We start from the raw sequence: 23,034 nt of genomic DNA, 5'->3' as shown, positions 1-23,034 counted from the left end.
GTAATTCTCTCATGTGAGACTTTTCAGCTTTGAAATTTTATGATAAAAATGATACATAAGCCAACATGTTTAGCTTAAGAAATAGACGTTATCCAATCCCTCATACCCTATAACCATTACCAAAAGCTACTTCCTCCTTACTACTACAAATGGCCATCACTCTCTTGCCTCAAATGCTACTCAGCCTTGCAATTATACATTTGTATTATGACATGTATCATATATATAAATATGAATATAAATAATTAGGTGTGAGTTTTATCATTATTTGATTCTAAGTCTTAATTTTGAGATCCAGGGATTGTATGTAAAATCATTACAGAAATAAGTTTGGTAATTCAGGTGAAGCTCACTTATAAGGCCCCAAGCATAGCTCTTAATACTAATCTTATTCTATATGGCTTAACAACACATAACAAAAAAATCAAAACAACAAAAAAAAACACAAAAAAAGTAAGTATGGCACAAAAGACAGATTTTTTTTCAAATGTCAAAATTAACTTTTTTTTTCCTACCAGCGCTATAGTTTACCTAAATAGGACTGGTGTTATAGAGTGGGTCAAAGTCAAAGAATACATGTGGCAAGATGGTGGATACACAACAGCTATACCACTGAGAACAAGTGTCTCGGGATTCTAAGAACTATTTGAGACGTCGGAGTCACTTAAAACATTGTGTGCATAGTTTTTAATTGTTCTCAATTACATAATACTTAGTTTACCCGAAAGTGTTGCTATTAATATTCTTGAATTAAAAATGATTTCATAACATCATGTATTCTGGCATCATTCTGATACAAGTTTTATAAACATTTTCATAAATTTATATTGTTTTTCCTTATCTCTAGTTACTGTAAGTCAGTGTTCTTGTTTGTTTGTTTGCTTGGTCACTTGGTTGTTGCTTTTTTGTCGGGGGGGGGAATGGGGCATGTGGAACTGGGTACAATTGTGTATTGTGGAATTTCTTATTGGTGTTTGTTTGTTTGAAACGGCCTAATTCTCTAACCAAGGCTAATGACCTGGTGCTCACTGTATATCCCAATCAGTCTTCCCCAAGTAGAGCAGCAATTCTCTTGCCTTTTCCTCCCGAGTGCCAAGATTATGGGCATGTGACACCACATTAGAGACTTTACCAATGTTCTTGAAAATGAAAAGTGTGAAAGCTTAGAACATATTTTTATACAGCATGGCATGTTATTTTTAACTAACATTAATCATTTATTCAGCATTTGAAAATACAATCCCTATAATGTGTGTCATGTCCCATATATTCTTTTAAATAGAGTTTATGATGACATAGCATAAAACATATAATTTTATTTAGTAGAAAAACAAAGTGAAATAAGTGGTGACCTCTACAGTAAAGTGCTGTAAAATTTATAGGTTCATTTAAAATAAGAAATAACAAAAAGAAGAGCTCTAAGAAAAATAAACCCCAATTTCTCTTATTTTTCAGTTTATTTTATAAAGCGTATTCCCAAACTTAATAATATGTGTCATGGGAATTCTTAAATCCAGGCAATTTTAGAAACTAAAATCTTGTTCATTGAATAAAAAATAACCAGTTTTCAGAACTTTAGAATAAACTATAGATGGCCATCCTATTCTTTAAACACTGGAATAAGTATAGATTAGTATAGAAGTATAGATAGAAGTGTAGATGTTATTGGGATTTTGAGGGATCTCTAAATTATCCCATCAGAATATCAGGGCCAAATTGCAAGCCATGTCCTTACCTACATTGCTTCACAGTGGGTGCAGTGGGCAAAGAGTAGCTTTCTTAGTTTTGGAGATTGCCATGGCCTCTGAAAAAAATCTCGGGCCAAGCTGCATAACCGCTATATTCAAATTTACAGTGTCCAATTACTGACTTTCAGTACTTCTTTTTCTTCTTTAATTTTTTTTAGTAATTCAAGATTTTCATACATCACATTGTGATTATGTTCAATTCCCCATCTAGTCCCATAATCATCCCTTATTCCATACCCACCCAACTTTGGGTCCTCATTTATTTCTTTTAACATCCAAATCAAATTCGGGTTGCCTATACGTACTTCGGTGTAAGGCCACCTAGTAGAGTATATTAGAGCTACAGGAAGCCAATACTCTTAAAAACAAAACAAAACAAATTTCCCTTTCCCAGCAGCTTTTAATTTCCAATAGCTTCTCAGCTGGGAATGAAATCCCATGCTCGTCTTCCATCTCTGTGTTATGATTTGGGCTGGCTTGAGTTTGCACAGGCCTCATGCATGCTATCGAAACTGCCGTGCGTTCATATGACAGCTGCCCAACTGTGTGCAGAAAGTACTTTTTCCTTGTAGCCATGCACTGCCCCTGGATCTCACAGTCTTTCTGCACCCTCCTCAGCAAAAGTTCCCGAGTTCGGGTGAAGGGGTGTGATGTAGATGTCCTTATCTAGGTCTGAGTACTCCACAGTCGCTTGCTGTCTACACTTTGGCCCATGACTTGTCTCTGTGTTAGCCTCCACCTACTGCCAAATGAAGTTTCTCTGATGAGGGTTGGGAGACGCCCCAATCTGTGAGTATAATAAAAAGTCACTGTGAGTTGGTCCTTCGATTTATAACTCTTCTAAAGTGATGCTAGTCTGTATCATTTTGCATAACATACCAATAGCACTTGACAAAGCAGGTTTGATTCCATCTATTTTGATCAATTTTTCCCTTTTCTACGTATGATCCCTCTCATTTTCTCCTTGTTTCTTTTCTTTCCACACCACCCACTGCCCACATACACACGCCTTTTAAAGTGTATTAGCTGCTGTTCTCTATCTACGCCCTTCACCTACAGTTCTCTATTTAGCACCTTCACGTTACATGTACATGCCTTTAAAAAGCATCTGTTTTTTAATGTCCTAGGCAAATAATGCCCCTCAGTTTCATGGATCTATTTAAGACCTTTATTTGTACATATAGTCAGTATCTCAAAATTAACATTTTGAAGTAGAGTCAGCCCTTCCTCACAAAGTAAACATTATTCAATGCTTTCTCCATCTTCTTTATCTTTCTTCATTTTACCAAACCCAGAGATGCCTTCAAATCTCCTTTCTTTCTTACCTGTAGACCATCACCTCAATCAAGACAATTCTTGTCTGTGCCACATTATTTCTTACCTGGTTTGTTGCAAATATTCCTCATGAGTCTCCATAATGCCAGATCTCAAAAGAGTAGACAGATATTCTTTTTAGGTCCTAAATCAGTTATATCTACAGTTCATAGAACTGCAGTATCAAACAAAGCCAAGTCCTTACCTGTTCCTTAGTACTGCTTGATCTCCTCTGCTACGTTGTCTCACTCTAACTCATTGACTTCTCTCTGAGCTCTTGTCAATTCTCTTTTCTTTGTACGCTGTGACTCATCTGCCTATAGGTCTTCATGGTGGAGCTCTCTTCAAATCTGCTCAAACATTGCCTCCTAAATGCAATCTACTCTATCCTCCCCCCCCCCTCTTTTTGAGAGAGGGTTTCTCTATGTAACAGCCTTGGCTGTCCTGGAACTACCTCTTGTAGATCAGGATGGCCTCAAACTCACAGAGTTCTGCATACCTCTGCCTCCCCAGTGTTAAAGTCATGCACCACAACAACCCGGATCCTCAATGTAATCTATCCAAAATGTCCTGCTTGCACTGATAATCCTTGCCTGCCCTGTGTCCTCAGTTTCTGCAGTTACCATGCCTTCTTTCACTTCCAACCATTTCACAGAATTTACATTTTCATTATGACCATTTCCTATTATTTATTACCTCAAAGTAGAACATATTCACCAATATGTGAAGTCTTTCACTGTTTTGCCTGTCAATATATTCCAGTCTAGAATGAGGTCTCCATCACAGGAAATAAAGGACAAAATGAGACAAAAGCAGATGTCACCCCAATGTCCTTTAAATGAACACTAAAACTAATGATTAAGTAAAATATACTTCCATTTAAAATTTCATTAGGAAAAATAGTTTTACTGTCAAAGCATGTTGTACTTCATTTAAGATGAATCCCTTAAAGTTGTAATTTCTCTAATTCAATGATCTACTCTATGAAATGAGCATTTGTCAAATTTCTATAAAATAATAGAGATGTAAGAGTCTAAAAATATTGACAAAGTGAACTCCTCTATGCCCAAAACTTTATTACTCAACAAAAACAAACAAACCAACCAACAAACAAAAAGCATGGAACAAAATCGCTTTGTGTATGCCTCTGCACAGGGAAATGGCATAGGCAACATGCTCGAGGTCCGTCAGAGAGGGGAGGTCATAGGGAAGCAGGACACCTGAAACTATAGCATAGATGATGTGGTGTCACAGATCACCCCAGACCCTGGTGACAATGTTAAAGGGATATTCATTAGCTGTGGGAGTCTAAGAACGAGCTGGAGACTTACATTGAAGGGCTGTGCTTTCTAAGGCCCCCTATTCTTTCATGAACCTTCTTTCCAGAAATCAAACCAGGTTCTCTAGGTGAAGGCTAGAGAAAGTCCCCTTGTGCATTTTTTAAAGCGAAAAAAAAATCTGTTACCAGAACCACTGATCTCCTTAAAAGACTGATCTAGGGACATTTATTTTATCAGAATCTAACCAGCATGTGGGGTTTTATCAAAGCCTAGTCAACTGGAAGAAAGGACTTACCCAACCTAAGTCAATTTTATCTTAGTTTCTACTTGGGAAAATGGAAATACCCACAACCTCTTCTATAACCACATAGGGGAAGGGGAATACCAACTCCAGCTCAGGATAGACATTCTGTTACCCATGTAAGGAGGGGAGCCAGGAGCTGAGAAACGCTTATGATTATAAAAACCATGTCCCAGTCACACAGGCTCACTGAATAACTGAACCCTAATTATAAGATAATATAAGATAATGCAGTACTTCACCTGCAAAAATTTTTGACTACTCCTATACAATAACAGGATTCTGAATGAAAGAATGACATCTAAGTTCCTAGCTACAAGGTGTCCTTAGCTAAATGCAAGCAGGACTGACCAAAGACAGTACAAGAAATTGTAGACTTTGACACAGCTACAACATGCACAGAAAAAAAAAAAAAAAAAAAAAACACCTTCTTCCTAGCCTTAGAAACATAGAAACATCACAGTACCCAGTATTTAACTTTGTTTCTTCTACTTGAAACAACTTGTCCATCAGCTTCCCATGGTGAATAATTAGAAGATAAGTTGTAAACGACAAAAGGAAATTTGATGAAGCAAAGCACATGCCAAAACCCAATTCAAGTTTAATGCATGCCTGTAATCCCAACCCTTGGAAGATGGAAGCAGAATCAGAAATGATGTGGGATTTCCCTCTGTATGCTGTGAATACCATTAGTTAATAAAGGACTGCTTTGGGCCTATAGCAGAGCTACAGGGGAACAGAGCTATGTGGGGAAAACTAAGCTGAGTGCTGGGAGAAAGGAGATGGAGTCAGAAGGAAGCCATATAGCCCCGCCAGAAATGGATGCTGGAACTTTAGCTGGTAAACCACAGCCACACGGCAATTCACAGATTAATAGAAATGTGTAAATTAATATGTAAGAGTTAGCCAATAAGAAGCTAGAGCTAATGGCCCAAGCAATTATTTAAATAATATGGTTTCTGTGTGATTATTTCAGTTCTAGGTGGCCAGGACGAACAAGCAGCTCCCTTCAACACAGGAATTCATGGTTATCTTCAAGACAGCTTGAGCTCACGAGACCCTCATTATCAACAAACCAGTAATACAGGAAACAAACCAAATTCAAATGTGGAAGAGTTTGGAAATATCTGACCAAATATTTACTGAATGGTCAGTAGGCAAAGAGAGATGTTGAAGAAAAATGGGTAATACAAGAGATGTGGGAGTTCTAGGGAAAAAAAGTAACTGGGACAGAAACAAAGTTGAATTACATAATAGACTAGATACCACCAAGCAAAGAATAGAGAAGTTGGAAGATAAGCTAATAAAATGTTCTAAAGTAAAGGCAAAGAAGGTTGAAAAGAAGAAACAGAGAAGCCAAGAACTGTGGGACAGTTACAAAAGATGTGTCACACATGACATGGGAACCCTAGGAAGAAGAGAAAGTGGGGAACAGAAGAAGTGTTAGAAGTAGCAGGAGAATGCTTTCCAAAATTCATTAAATGGGAAACACTGAAGACAATACATACCAGAAATCTCTGTCTAGGAATATCCTGTTCAAATAACATGAACACAAGATATTGTAAATTCTTTGTTATAAATTTAAACCTTCTGTTTTTAGCAGGCGGATCACCAAGGTTGAGCAAATAAACAAAACTTGGTATCCTATGTTTTAAACGTGGGGCAGATGTAACTATTTCTATGTAAGTACTGTTACAGCAAAGAATTGGCCCCAGATCTCTCCTGCTCTTTCATTTTTCTCAGAAAACAGTATCACATGCTTTCATTTAAAATATCCATAGTAGGAAGAGGAAAAATCACATTTTAAATAAATTTATTAATCACTTTGATTACCCGATTACATTTTGTAAAATATAATTCATGGTTATTTCTAATTATATTCATAGTTCTGGGTGTTTACATGTGTGTGTGTACTTGCGTGTGTGTGTGTGTGTGTGTATCTGTGTGTGTGTGTTATGAGTTCTTTTAACAAGCATTTGCTTTTTTACAATAGGAAAAGTGCAATCTTCTCCCCTGATAAAAAGGATAGAGAGAGAATGTAAACTAAGTTAGAAAATGTCACTTGCTGAAGCGCTGTCTTTGACTTCAAAATGATAGACAGATAAGACAGCAGTAACTCGGCATGAGAGGCATTGCTGGAGGTATTTGTAGCAAATTTTCTAGTTTGAAACTAGACTGAAGGAGAAGCAATATGTACTTGACAATTGTAGTTTAGACTTTCCAAAATTTCCTTCTGGGTAAATATGAATTATTCTGGCCGGGTATGTTATCAGGTTATCTAAAGGGAGCTGTTATGAAAAACAATTTGATTCCATTTTCTCCAAGAAACCAAGACCTGTTCCTCTCTGTGCACCTGAGTTATTTCACACATATACCCCTCCTTGTTTTTTTCAGGCAAAGGCAAACGTTATTCAGAGGCCTTTATGCATGGCCCACCAGAGAGGCCCTGTTATCTCAGTCTGAGTTTTGAGAACCTCACTCAAAAGTGTCTTTCAAGAGAAAACAAACAATTACATTTAATCTTGGTTGGTGTTGGGCAATGCATGTTTCCTTGGATACATAATTTTCACTTGTAGAAAACTGAACATTTGTTTGGATGGTCTTACTGAGAACATGAAAGCAGGGAATGCTACACGAAGCAAGTTCTCATAAGACACAGCCATGGTTGGTTTCCTCCCGCATATATTTCTCCTATATTGTTATTTAATAGGAAGGTTGGTTACTTACCCATTGGGAGGTTTCACTTCGTAAGCTTGATTTCTTTGTCTGTTGCCTTTTAAGGCTACATGTTTGCTTTATCTTGAAAGTAGTTCTATAAATTCCCTCCCCTTATATCAGCCAGTGAATAGTTTTGTTACATTCTTGGAATGGATAATATTCTTTATTCCACCTCAGTTATGAGTCTGACTGGTGATTTCTCAGTTCTGAGTTATTTCAGACTTTTGCATTAAAATTTGGTTTCTAGTTCAACAATTTTAACCTAAATTTTCTTGGTACTTACTTTGAGATTTTTTTAAAAAAATTTATTCAAATTTATTTCAAGTGAACAAAGGTTATATTCTGGAGTTTTCTAGATAGTCACCTCTGACTTTTCATGTTCATGTTTTATTTACTTAATTTTTAAGGTTTTTAAAAATTATTTTTACTTATTTGTTTATTTATATTTGGGTTTTTTGAAACAGGGTCTCACTATGTAACTCTGGCTATCCTGGAACTCACTGTGTAGACCATCTTGGCCTCAGACTCATAGAGATCTGTCTCCCTATGCCTCCCAAAAATTCAGATTAAAAGTGGGCACCCACACGGAAGCTCATAGCAGTCTGTGGCTCCAGTTCCGTGGTACCCAACACCCTCATGCAGGGAGAACACCAATGCACATTTTAAAAAACCACTCTGCCCATGTAATACATGTTCATATTTTTAAACATCAAAGAAATAATATTATAGGATTGTTCTAAATTGATATTTCAATAAAATATCCCATGACATTCATTGAGAAATCGAGTCATTTAAAAATGAAGATATGTGTGCTTGTTATTTTTATTTACAACACCATTTTACCTTTCATGCTTTGTTTTTTTAACAAATCTGAAGAAAATGTGTCATAAAAGTATTTTATACTAGATGATATATTCCATTAAATTTTTCCATTGGTTTATGAGGTTTTTTTTTTGTTTGCTTTGTTTGTTTTTAAGACAGGGTTTCCCTATGCAGCCTCATGATGACTATTTTTACATGTAAACAGGATTAGGCTAGAATTCCTGCTTCATTAAGCACTAACCTAAGTTTGGCTGTGAAGATGCCATGTCTATGCAAATAACACCTGGAGTCAGTTGAAGGACTTAGACAAAAGGTTTCCGAGAAAAGAAGAAATTCTGCCTCAAGTTACAGCATTACCTCACACCTGAGATTCCACCCTGCTGGCATGCCCCCTCCAAGATAAGAACTTACTATCAACTCCACATGTGCAAAAGTCAATTCCTTTAAATAAATAAATAATAGTACATATATTGACTGACTGTATATATGAATATTTATATATACATGCATATATTTCTCTGAAGAATACTAACAAAAAACCTTAGCATTTGGTAGTCTAAAAACAAATATGTACCTAAAGAAATATTTGCCTGTTCTGCTTGCCTTTTGATATTTCTGTTAGCGGTAACAAAATAAGTGAAATGGATGTTAATTAGTCTATGCACAGGTGTTTGATATCATGACATCCCAGAATTTCATGATGCATCAAGAAAAGCACCAACAACCAAAACAATCCATTAGTAAGAATATAAGCAATAGCAACTTCAGTGTCATGAAGCTGGCATTTTTTTAACCATTAAAATCACAAATATGTCATCATAGTAAATCAAATCCACATATGCTGGGTCAGAAAAAGGCTGTTGTTACCTAAATGGGATCAACTGTATAGTGCTATTTAAATATTCGTTCATAAACAATATTTTATTGCTTTAATCACTCACTCTTGTACTTGACTTACTGAGTGCTTACAAACATTTGTTGTTTCTGAAGCTTTAAAATAAATGTAAAAACCATAGAAATTTCTTTATGCACTAAAGTTCTTTTACTGAAATACTGTGTATTTATATAATACATTCATAGTTACAATAATATTATCCAGTCCTTTCAGAATTTACGGTGGGTCTAGCTAACATTCTGGGCTAAGACTAATTAAGCAAGTAGAGAGGTTTATGGGTAAAACGTTTCTTTCCAATCCTCTTGTCCCTCAAACTTACAAGAAGGATAAAATAATAAAACAGAGAGAAAGAATAGAAACAAGCAAACAAAAACCAACTCAAGGAGTTAGAGTCAATACATTTGACGTCTGCAAAGTGAAATCAAGGAAGCTAGAAATCTTACAAAAGGCCGTGAAAAGGCTCAGTAGGCTAGGACGAGGAATAAGTGTGTTTCTGACGACACAGACACGGGGAAAGTATGCCTTGCTTGTTCCGCAGAATTCCCAAAATGTTTAGGAATTTGAGACATACAAGCTCTTTAAAGGTGAAAATGAAGCTAGTGGTTAAAAACAAGGAGTTTATTTTAATGCCTGAATATTGAACTCAGGTCTTCACAGTATTGTAGGGATGGTGGAACCCCCTCCCTGCTACTACATCTCTGTACAGGAAACAGGAAAGGACCTCAGAACCTGGGGGTAACAGAAGAACGTTTCAGTTGGGAAGCAGTAGTGTTAAGTCTAAAAGCATAGGGACCATGGTGAGTCCTTCAGCTACTCGCTACTGAGGTTAAATATAACCCCAGGAGACAGCAGGCCAATATCTCAGTGAAGCTAAGTAAATTACGGAAGAGAAAAAATCATAGAACTGGTACAGACAATGCCCAGCTACAGTGAAAAAGCCTAGAACTCGTAAACACAGAGACTGTACGTAAGAGGTACCTACGCCAGAACTTTTGTTTTGTTTTGTTTTGTTGCTTGTTTGTTTTTCGAGACAGGGTTTCTCTGCAGCTTTAGAGCCTATCCTGGAGCTAGCTCTTGTAGACCAGGCTGGTCTCGAACTCACAGAGATCCGCCTGCCTCTGCCTCCCGAGTGCTGGGATTAAAGGCGTGCGCCACCTCTGCCCAGCGCCAGAACTTTTTGAAGTGCCTCGCATGTCAATAAGGACACGTGGCAAATAGCAGGCACTTAATGGAACCACTTACTCAGATTGATAAATCAAAACTTGAAGCAAGAATAAAACAGATAAAACAGCAACAAACACCAAGTGAAGGCTATAAAATGCTGGTAATAGTGTTAAAACTATGGGAAAAATATAAAAATTTCTCTGGAATAAAATACCATACTGCCTGAAGAGAGGAAAAACAAAGCATGTGGCAACTGTGATTCTAGTTCCCCAGCCTGGTGACTTAGTCTTGAAGTGAAGCACCAATGAAAAATCTCAGAGGCTCTTGTTGTTATTGCACACTATAATAAAAATTATAAAACTGATGGAAAAAATAAAAAGGACACACCAAAAAAAATACCATACTGCATTCTTAAAGCTAAATTGGGGCAGCATATTTTAAATGATATATTTCATTATTACATAATTCTTAGAAATTAAAAAATATGAGATCTGAAATTTAAAATTCATCATTATGGTAGAACTATAGTTAAGGAAATTGCCATGAAGGTAAACCAAATCAAGACAGGAAGACAAAAAAGCCTTAGTTTGGGGTTGAGGCTTTAATTTGCAATTGGAAGTTAAAGACAGAACACAATTATTACTGAGAAGATATCAAAAAAAAGTTCTTTTCAGAAGATATGAAAAAATAGACCACCACAGCCCACAGTGGAGACCACAGGAAGCCACAGTCCCTCAGAGGCAATCACGGAAGAGGGAGGACTGGAGACTTCAGGAAACTGTTGTCCACCTAGAATTGTCTAGTGTCTAAACTGCCAGCCATGTGTGTGGGCATAGGGGATAAAAGGTTTTCACACCTGCAGTTTCTTTACTGATCTGATGCTAACTGCCAGCCATGTGTGTGGGCATGGGGGGGATAAAAGGTTTTCACACCTGCAGTTTCTTTACTGATCTGACGGTGCGTGTGGAGGATGGGCCTTGCCAGGACACTAAGACAAGGGAAAAGGGGGAATTTCCTTATGTGATTATTGAAACAGCTTTCAACCAATGCAAGGCAGCGGAAGGCACTGTCAGGATGGATGTGTTGGATGGAATACATCTATGGCAGCAGATTAAGGCTGGACAGAAAGGATGGGGGGGGACTCCAGAACGCATGCCCTCAGGGGAAAATCACACCACATAGAGACCTACAAATAGCTTCACTCTGGGAAATTCCATTTTCTTTTTTTTTTCCTTTCCACAAATATTTTAGAGATCTGGGAAAGGACTGAAAAAAATCCAAGCCAGAACAACAAGGTCATCATGACAGGAAAGGAATTATACAAATCATAAACTTTGGGTCAGCGTCATATTAACAAAAATACTGGTGTTGAGACCTGACACCATGCATTGAGTTTGGAAATGGGAAATAAGAATAGAAAAGAGTTATGAGGATCCATGACCATATTAAAAAGTTAGTTATTAGTATATTAAATGGTCCATGACTTGAAAACCACTAATGGTCCTAACATTTGGGAATAGAAAGGCAAATACCAGAAAGCAGGGAAGAAAATACTAAAACTGAGTTACCGCAGAGTAGGGGAGTGTAGGGAAAGTTTGAGAACAAAGTCATAATGTTGCCATATAACGTTGTCACATTTTTCTTAGGTATTGTTCAGCATTTTGATTTTTATAATTAAACAACAGAAAGAAGTGGAAAAGCACACTTTAGCCTTTAGCCTAAGGCCTTAGGAAACTACAAATGAAAATGTTTTCCTCCTATTCAGTTATTGTTGAAAATGCAACATCCAGAACTTTCTTTCTGAGTCTCCAATTTACCTCGTGGTTTCAACCATCTGTTGTGACAAGAGCGGATGTCTCTATATAATTTTTTGAAGACTGGGCCTTCAAGGTTTGGGCAGCATTAAGCTTTCCTGTAAAAGACTTCATTAGAAAGGCATCTTATGATGCTGAATTTTTTAAATTAAGAAGGAACTGTCTATTAACCCATGCATCAAAACATAATATTAACAAAGTCAATGTTCAAGACCTCTATTTTTTATAAAGAAAACTTAAATGACTCAAATTTTATTAATAAATACTGAGCCTTCTTCCATGTTCCCAATCACATTAATTTCATATTTTAAAAAAACAGAAAAACGTTGTGGTGTTTTGAATGTAGTTGGCCCACATGTGTTCATAGGGAATGGCACTATTAGGAGGTGTGGGTTTTTTTAGAGTAGGAATAACCTTGTTGAAAGAAATGTGTCATTGTGAGGGCGGATTTTTGAGGTCTCATATATGCTTAAGCCAAGGCCAGTGCTCCAGACCTCTTCCTGTTGCTTGTGGATCCTCAGCTAGCACACTGCCTTGCGTCTTGCCATGATGACAATGGACTAAACCTCTGAACTGTTAGTGATACACCCCAATAAAATGTTTTTCTTTATAAGAGTTACTATGGACATGGTGTCTCTTTACTTCAACAAAAACCCCAACTAAAACACACATATTGAAATGATTTATATGAGACCAAGAGTTACAGGTTTGGGATATATACTTATCCTGAGAATGTAGTAACACTTGGATCAATCTCTGAGTGTGTCTGATAGCCAGGAAGATAATATGACTAGAACTGAATTTTGAGCAGAAACCAGGAACATGTTTTCCCCTTTAACAAAGAGGTTCTCAACCTTCTTAATGCTATGACCATTTAATACAGTTATTCATGCTGTGGTGACCCCTAACCATAAAATTATTTTCACTGTTACTTCATATCTACAATTTTGCTGCTATTATGAATCATAATGTAGAATCTCTTTTTTGATGGGTGCCAATCCCTGTGAAAGGCTCATCTGACACCCAAAGGGGGTTATGACCCAGACATTGAGAACTGCCTCATCGTTTTTATTGCTTTTCCTTTCTCTGGATATATAAATTGTCACATTAGTAACACATTAAAAATCAGCTATAAGAGGAAAATGTTTGCATTCCTCTGTTTTAGTTACTTGCCATTCTCTTTTTTCTACAGAAAATCAATATTTATAGTCCTTTAGTGTCCCATGTTTTTCCATATTCCTCTAAGATTACTATTAAACATTCTATCTCTCCAAGACCAGTTTTTTCTTCCTGTAACTTTGGGGAAATAAAAGCACTCAAGCCTCAGGGTTTTAGACTGATACCCAGGCAGGGCAAAAGCAACCATACAATATCTCTTGAGTTCAAGAAGTATCTGACTTCGATCTTAAAGAAAAAATAATGCAAAAGAAAACTGCAATGGAGTGAAAGCATTATTTCCTTGTCATATTTAGGTAAAATACCTATAAAACAAAAGGCTTTTTAATGGGATACTTAGGGCAGGTTCCCATTCTTTGCTTTCATGAAATGTTCTGTAGTCTGTATACATGCAAGCTAGTCTCATGCAGTATATATCATGAGCTGCCAATACAGTTAAGAAATAACATTAAAATTTTTTCCAAGAAAGTGAGCCAGTAGAAGGAACATGAAAATTTAATTCTAATAAATAGTAGAAATAGGGCTAGGGCCAAAACATTTCATGAATGTTGTTTAACCAAAGGTTGTCTCTTGGACAGAAGAAGACTCTAATTAAATCTACCTAAGCAATTATTTTCACCAATCCTGCTCTTTGGTTGTTCATATTTAGTAAATGCATATGCATTCACCCAGCAGATGAAATCAAAGGCTGAGAAGAGTTCAATCTGTTGACCAAGTTCCCATCCATTAGACGTTGAGACCCTGTTTATGGTACACCTTGCCCATACTAAGTCCGTCTATGTTTTCTTCTTTCCCATTGCTAGATCCATTGAACAGAATTGTAATCCAGCTGAATTTCCCACTAGAATTACTATGCTCCAATGTTCTGCCTCTCCCAGGATGGCAATCTGTCTTGACTAGAATAAATCTCCAGTTTATCTCTTTGGATAGATGTCATGGCCTTCTGTGGATGGTTACACACACACACACACACACACACACACACACACACCTGCCATGTATATTCTTACATTTATCTCTGTTTACGCAGCTATGTTGAATGTCCACTCACTTTTCCACTTTCTGAAAAGTTGTCTTTGCAGTGAATCTTTAAGTTGGTTCTTGCATCATTTGACTACCTCCCATCTAACTCTGAGCCCTTGATTCCTAATCCAAAGTTTTTATAAATTCTAACCTCTTGGTCCATAACTTTGAGTTCTGGGTTTGTTCTCACTTGCAAGCAGGTGATAGGTAGAAGACGATAAGTTTAGAAAATTCACTGATTTGAAAATAAGAAAATGTTACCTATTGTTTATGAACAGTAAGAAAAACTCAGTCACCCATCTCAGCTGCTGGCTTTGTGGCAGCTAATAGAATGCTACTGCGAGTTCTAAAATTTGCAGTGGTCTCAACAGTTTATAAAATCAAACCACACAAACTATTTCTATATTTTTAGTTCAAAATCAATTGATTGAATTTTAATTAATTAGTGATCTTAAGTTCTTTAGTGGTCTTTAGTACTATTTCAGTTCACTTTTGAAACAACTCTATGAGGGCAAACCCAACTCACTCAAGGCTCCCATTTTGAGTGTTATTGAGCCTTGGACCTCACCTATGTCAAGCAATTGTCCTCATCTGTATTCTGTGCTTCTTTTTTTTTTATTTGAGACAGAGCCTTGCTAATTTGACCAGGATGGTCTTGAACTCTCTGTCATCCAGGCAGGCCTGAACTTGCCATTCTCTTTCCTCAGCCTCCAGAAAAGTTAGGATTATTGGGTATGTTAAAACCAGTTCAGAAGTATGTAATCTGTTAATTGCCCCATTAACATACCACAAGCTTGAAATTTTATTAATATATTAATGTTTTTGGAATGGCAATGCCTTTTTCAGATACTTTGAAAACATAAGGAGCTCAGTGAAGATTGCTTATTGGAATATACCAGTGTGAAAATTAATTTACCACATCATCTTCTTTAAGTCAGAAAATCTATGTTAAAAGAAACTGTGACCAGTCATAACAGACAGGGATTTTAAAAATAGTTGTCATGGTTTAAAAAAAACAAGAAAACTGCTTTTGGATGCTCATTCTAAGAATTAACTCCTAATAACCAATAAAAAATAGCAAACATTTTAGTCTACCTATAGCTGATAGTTACAGTATTCTGTGCTTGGATAGCATTATACAATTTATAATATAACCTGCATACTCACTATTTAATTAGCTCCTTAAGACAGATCTATCTGTCTGTGGCTTTCTTAAGTACAGATGCAGAATCTAAGAGACTTAATGAATGACAGGGACAGAGTCCCATTCTTAAGTTTCTAATTCCATTGCGGGGTTCTACTCAAACCCCCACCATGCTCACTCACCCAGAAACATTATTCTCGGGGTGTATACTTACATTTCAGCACACCTTGGATTTCATAAACAGGCTTGAGAATCACAGTTCCATGAAAGTCTTCAGGGAATGGATTGGACGAGTCCCACTTATTTGAGAAATTTGTAAGTTTCACGGTCCGTGTTCTGTTCTTAGGAATCTTCCATTCAACAATTTCTTTTAGGGTATAAATATGTTCATCCTCACACTCATAGAACTCTCCTTCTTGTGACAATGGCAAAGTGAATGAATGACTCTGGTGGTTCCTTACCACACCGCAGTTCACCAGTACTTCTCCATCAATGTCTTCAATTGAGTTGAGCCTTATTGGCTCACCCTGCTTTATGGTAAGATTTTCTACTTTTATATCTTTCAGGTGATAAAAGCAAGGATGTCCTAGTCTACTAGGTCCAATCTGAATGGTTCTTGTGATTTCTTCCACTGTAAGGTATGGAGTTTTATCAGCCATGACCTTAAATAGACCTAAGAAGAGAATCTTGTGATTAGAGTTATTTCAAGGAAAGTTGTCATAAGAAAATCATGATGATAAAGTCATAAATCAAGCAGAGTATAACATTTAAATATTAGGTGTGTATGTTATGCATATGTGTATGGACATGGGTATACCGAAGGACATGTACATGTGTGTGGAGGCCAAAGGACCACCTCTGTATCACTGTCCTTTGAGACAAGGTCTCTTTTGGGCTTGGAGCTTACCAGATAGGCTCTTTGGTGAGGTCCAGGGTCCATCTCCATTTCCTTAGATCTGGGACGCTAGGCTCCAGGCCCAGCTTTCTTACCTAGAATCTCCGGGTAGAACTCGGCCCTCAAGCTTGCGATGCAAGCATGTTACTGACTGTGCTATATCCTCAGTCCAGGATGCTTACTTGAATCTTAAACTCTTCTATGAAAAATGTCAACATATACTTTTTAGATTATTAAATAATCTCAACAGGAACAAAAATTAAAACAAGGGAAGTTTCTTGAAATACCAAATAACCTGTCCTCAGAAATAGGAAACCCAACTAAGATGTACGCTGTCGTAACTACCAATGTGATTTTAAGAAAGTCATTTAATCTCTCAACGTTTTTCTAATTTTTGAAAAAAGAGAAGATTTGATTAGTTTTCCGGGAATATATTCTCTGTTAGACGCACCAAATTAAAAAGTGAAATACATTTACCAGAGGGAAATAGATTCAGTCAGATTTTGATTGAAAAGCTGTACAGCTGGAACTAGAGGATGAATGTACTAAATGTAACCGAACCATATGCTTTAAAATACATTTTATGTTGTGTATACTTTACCATAATGAAAAATAATTGCATCATTATAATTAATGTAAGAGTTCTTAGCTACTTTTGAAGCACTACGACTCTCCAAAGGGAAATTTGACATGTAGAATGTACAATTTTTCTTTCCTTGTAAAATTCTCAGAGGAAAACACACATTAATAAATCATAACATAATGGATTACAGTATCAGCACCCCCCAAAAGGCTTCATGGAATTACGCCTGCTTAGATTGTTGCTTGGACTGACTTTGTGCATGTGTATATAGATGAGTGTGAGCGTTGATGTTTGTTCTCAAAGGTATGCCCACCTATATGTGAAGGTGTGCATGCATGTGTCCCCATGTCTGGGGAAAGACAGGACTTGACAGAGGATGACATCCTCAATGTCCTGACCTTAATTTATTGATGCAGGTTCTGTCACATGAAACCAGAGCTCACTGATCATTTAGCCTAACTAGCCAGCTTGTCCCACACATCCCTTGAATTTGCCTCGCAAGTACTGGGATGAAAGCGAGCCACTTTGCCTGCCCTGACTTTTTACTTGCTTATAGGGATTTTAAGGTTCCCGTAATATTGAAATTCCTGGGAATCTCCTCTGTCTTAGTTATGGCTTTATTGCTGTAAAGAGTCAATATGACCACAGTAACTCTTATGAGTAGTATTTATTTATTTATTTATTTATCTATCTATCTATCTATCTATCTATTTATTTATTTAAAAGTAATATTTAATTGGGCTGGCTTACAGATCAGAGATTTAGTCCATTGTTGTCAATGTGGACAGCATGGTAGGATACAGAAAGACATGGTACTAAAAAGGTAAAAAATTAAACCTCATGTTTGTATGGAAAGCATTTTTCCACTGAGTCACCTGACCATCCCTCAGGACTGAATATCTTAAATGTATCATTCTTCCTTAGTGTTATTTCTCTATTTTTAAAAACTAAACTATAATCACATTATTTTTCCTTCCTTTCCTCACTCTAGCCCTTTGCATGCCTATCCCCCACCATTCTTCTGCTCAGCTCATGGCCTGCTTACCTTTAGTTGTTACTCGCGTGTGTGCATATGTTTGTGTGTATGTGCACGTGTGTATGTACGCGCATGTGCACATGTTTGTGTAATTACGATTACAGTCTGCTCAATGCATTTAGTGTGAATAGTATATGAGCTGCCCAGTAAACACTGGATAGCCAGTTAAAGGGCTCACCCCTGGGAAGGACTGTTTCTCCCACTTTCAGCATCCTTTAGTTGCCTGTAGTTTCCTATCTGGGGTGGGGTCCCTTTGTATTTTCCTCTTCCATGTTAGTCAGGTCTACTGGTGCTGTGCTTCTTCAGGCCTTGTTTAGGCAGCCGCACTGCTGAGATATCATTGGTGAAGGTGCCCTGTGCATTTGAGGAGAGACCATTTCACAGCAGTTTTCCTGGTCCTCTGGCTGTTACAGTCTTTCCACCCCATCTTCTGTGATGTCCCTGAGCCACAGGTGTGGAAACTGGGTTATAGATCAGTTTCTCTAATTTTTCTACTGAAATATCAGGATTTCCATTATCATAATAATTTATAGCTTACTAATTTCACATTCTGAATTTTTCTTGATATCACTGCCTTGAACTTTTATTATTTGAGGCATATTTTTCACAGCTGCATGCTAAGGAATTGCTTTCCTTAAGCTATTTTTTTCACTTCAAGCTACTTTTTTTTCTATTTGTGGACATGTATGCTTTGTATTTGTTAAATGGCTTTTACTATATGCTATAGTAAAAATATATAAAATATATATAAAATATATAAAGAATATATTATATATTGGCATGCTCTGAAAGGATAGCATATTTGTAAGGCTTACATGATATAGCATGGAAGAATAACTTGGTGGTTTACTCAATAAGTATATTTTAATTACATTTATCTGTATAACAAATTAATCAAGTTGTGATATCTTTTATGTGATTTAAAATTATTTTTCTAATTCTGAGAAATTTTCTTTAAATCTAAATCTGATTGATCTATCACACAAAGTGAAAGAGATTTTAGGTTATTTTTTGATACAATTTCTTGAAAAGGTAGCAGTACCTTTTGTGCAGTAAATAACCACTCGACAACTGAACTAAAACCCAATTCCAAGGACTTAAAACCTTTCTATATTCAAAAGTGTTCATGTGCTATATGGTATACATGAAGACTACTAAAAAAGAAGCAGCTTCTTTGCAGGAATTTTTGTTTTTGTTTTTGTTTTGTTTTAGGAAGTCTTTTATCAAGTAAAATCTAATACATCATATTCTTGAATTTGCCATGCTACTCTGAATCTGAATGTGAGCATGTGTGAGCCCACGTGTTTAATCTAATTTGCTAGTGTATAGAGAGTTACTAGTAAGACTCCATAATCATTATAAATAAGTAGAAAGTGTCAGTAATTCTGTGGAATACTTTTTTTTGTTTTGTTTTTTGAGACAGGGTTTCCCTGTAGTTTCTAGAGCCTGTCCTGGATCTAGCTCTTGTAGATCAGGCTGGCCTCGAACTCAGAGATCCGCCTGCCTCTGCCTCCCGAGTGCTGGGATTAAAAGCATGCACCACCACTTCCTGGCTGTGGAATACTTTTTTAAAGACCTATTTAGAAGCTCATGGAAAAGTTTTATTTATGTTTTTGGTATATGGATGCCATGAGCCGCAGAAGAATTATTTAGAGTCATCTTTCTTAAACAGTAGACTTCACCTAAGGTAATATCAGACCTAAAGTATTAAGGATTAGAAGGAACCTGATCTCCATTGGCGACTATTATATCAGGTAAATCACTGTCCCCATTCCATCTTATTGGGTGTCTTATTGCAAGAAGTTGCATCAATGAATTTGTATGTTTTCTCCTAGGACGTGACATAGCACACAGCTTAATATACCAAATGGTAAGATGCAGGGAAACAATTTGATTAACTCATCTCTTCCTCCACTATTGCAACCAGTCCAAAGAGGCCCTCCTAATGAGTAGCCACTGGTGTCATGTCAAATATCACAGGTTTGCTTTTGCTGAGTATGACGTCACAATTACAAATCCATTTTACCGTATAAGAAGCTGAACATAAAATTAAACACCATCAAGACTGATCTGTTGTGGATTTCATCACTTCTAACCATCTTTATCCACAAAGAATATAAGAATTTGAAATAGAGAAAACAAAACTATTTACCCAACTCCTAGTTAAACTTAAACTACTTGTCATGTTCTCCTTTTTAGGTATATTTTCAGATTGTGGGGAACAATCCTGGTCTTCAGCAGTGGGAGCATCTTTTTATAGAAGGGTGGCCACACACTTGTCTACTGTAACCATGGTTTTATGCTCCATTTCTGTAGTGAACTATCTAGAAAAAAATGAGCAGCTCTCTCTAACAGTCCCTTTGATACCTTACCAATCACGATGTTTAGGGATATGATTCCAATAACTTCACAATTGGAGCTTCCTTTGTGGACATGCTTTTTCCTAATAATGTGTGCTAGTCTTTGTTCACATTTATTTATTTAGTGTGCGAGTGTGTATGTGTGTGTGTGTGTGTGTGTGTGTGTAACACACATGCTGTGAGAAGCATGTGAAAGTCAGAGGCTAGCTTGCAGAATTGGGCTTTTACCTTTTTACCAGGTGGGTCTCAGAGACTCAGTTTGGTGACAAGTGCCTTTCCCTACTAAGCCATTTTGTTCACTCTCACCATTATTCACATATTAGGAGAAAAAAAAATCTTTTACAATGAGCACGTCACTTGAGAAAAAATTATAAGGAAAATGAAGCAAATTGAAGTGTTGGAGTTAGTTAATAGGTGAATATATTCTCTAAAGCCTTTTATTTTACATTTTGAGGGAGTTATAACTTGCAATTTTTATTATATTTATATGCACATATTTGTATGGGAGAGCTCATGCCATGGCATGTGTGGTGAGTTCAGAAGGCAACTTTGAGGAGTCAGTTCTTTCCTTTTATGATACTTGTCCTATCAATCAAAAGTCAGATCCATCAGACTTGCCAGCAATTGCCTTTACCCTCTGAGCAATCTTGTCAGTCAGTAACCAATATTCGATAATGTTCAAAACACTAAGCAGTGAGACATTTTTAGAAATATACAAGTCTGAATAATTTCTTCATATGCATTGTTTGTCTTGACAATTATCTTTTCAGAAGAGTAGAATAAATATCACTACTGGAAAACATGGGAAAAGGTCAATTTTCACAGCCTAATCATGGCTCTAAAAATCTCTAATCAGAGCTGGGACATCCAAATTCCTCCTCTCTCCAGCAAGCCAATCTGTCTCCCTGTTATACATATGACTTCACAAGGACACTCTTCACAAGAACGATGTGTTTATTCTGAGCCAGAGGATATGTTTGTCTGCAGCTCTCCCAGGTGGCCTTTACTTTGCACAGACTAGTCAGTCTCCCCCAGATCCCAGAAAGAAGGGATCACTTATTGTTAGTTCTCTGTGCATGGTTTATTCTCTTCAGATAATTTTCTACCTTTTTCTATTCTCTGTAATCAATTTTAAGTTATGTTTGCTCAAAATATATCAGAGCATAACTTTGAATCCACCATATAATATCGTTTAGAAGATTGCTGAGTCTTTTTACTCTAGCCTAGCCTTCAAGCTTCATTCCCAATTTCAACCAAATCTAGTTCCTCCATCTCTAACACAAATAATTTTGAAATAAAATTTAGCTACTTTTTCTCATCTTCTTCTCATAGCAACAATATTAGAGTTTTTAACTTATTAACAGTTCACCATGGGCGGCAATTTGCATGCGTGATTCGATTTTATTTTCAAAATAGCAACATGAAATAGCTCACATTAATAAAACATGAACATTTCACAAATAAAGATGTGAACTTTTGAATAAATTTTCCCTTATCACAAACTCATAGAAACATATTGGGGTCTGAGCTTTCAAAAGTACAAAGGCTTAATCACAGTTATGCATTTCAATTTTACGTCATTATTCCAAATCATCAGCTGCCTAGCTTTTCATAAGTTGACACAGGTGGTTTCCACATGGGTACTGATCTTCCATTTGAGTATAGAAAGATGTAGAATTTTCAAAATTCGGCAAGAGAGGGAAAAGAAAATCACTGATCTTTAGGACATTGTCTGGTACTAATCCCTGGTATCGGGTGGTACTCTGCCTCTGACATAGCCTTGTGTAGAGGAGGTCTAGGGACTCCACCAATCAGGTAAGGTCGCAGCACTGTCCAATCAAGTTCATGTACATTAGTGTGCTGTAGGTCACTAGACATATTGAAGCATATTTTTAAAACATATGATTATAGTTTTCAAATACAGGGATCCTCATGAAATAGGCGAACACTTTCACATGCCCTATAAGAAACCATGTACTGAAAATAGTACTATCACAAACACATGGGAACAAAGCTAAACAGGGCAAAGTTAGCCTTTCTTCTCCCACCTAAGTTTTCCCTCAACCGCATGATGAGGTATATAATAATATTCCAGCCTAATAACATAGGAAAATGAGATGAACGTTCCTTAATACTTCAAAGTTATCAAATACAAATGTATATTCACTGTTATTATAAAAAACTTTTATCTCTGTGATAGAAGTAAAATCTAGTATATACAAACAGAAGCAAGTAAACTTTGTCTAAAATCATATATAATATAAATATGTGTGTGTGTGTGTGTGTGTGTGTGTGTGTGTGTGATGCTTGAATTCTTAAAGGAATGATGCCTGTGATGGAGCTGGCTGGGAGATAGATTTTCCAGTTGTATCTTTCTGTGAATTTTGTGTTAAAGCAGAAGCTTCCTTGCATAATCTCTAAACATTGTTTGATTTGCAATCAAATTTCTAAACATCCTTGTTGTTCAGTATTTGTCTATAAGACCTCTCACTTCACGTTTCTTGCTGCTTTTCTATCATTCTGTTGCATTGCCAAGACATTTTTTAATCATCTGTATATCCCTATGAAAACTTTTGATGCCTCAAACCCAGTGTTTCAGTAGAATTTCCATAGAGTATTCACACCTCAGAATATCACACTGAGTTGTTGTGGAGATTCTTCAAAGTGCTATACATTTTTTGAGTTTGGGGAGGAATAGGAGAGTTAGGTAGTTTCAAGTGGGGATTGCCAGTTCTGAAAACTGGGATTGAGTTCTACCCTA

At 36.7% G+C, this 23,034-nt stretch overlaps 1 protein-coding gene across 1 annotated transcript in view; it reads right to left on the bottom strand.

Annotated features, from left to right (window-relative positions):
- The window catches only part of Themis (thymocyte selection associated), a 188,642-nt gene that overhangs the window by 96,833 nt on the left and 68,775 nt on the right, over positions 1-23,034 (bottom strand). Inside the window, exon 3 of the mRNA XM_038339956.1 lies at positions 15,614-16,072. Coding sequence (XP_038195884.1) covers positions 15,614-16,072 — 459 coding nt within the window. The remainder of the gene's footprint in view (positions 1-15,613; positions 16,073-23,034) is intronic.

The sequence above is a fragment of the Arvicola amphibius genome, chromosome 8, assembly GCF_903992535.2.
Source record: "Arvicola amphibius chromosome 8, mArvAmp1.2, whole genome shotgun sequence".
NCBI lineage: Eukaryota > Metazoa > Chordata > Mammalia > Rodentia > Cricetidae > Arvicola > Arvicola amphibius.
This window is presented reverse-complemented; position numbering and strand designations above follow the sequence as displayed.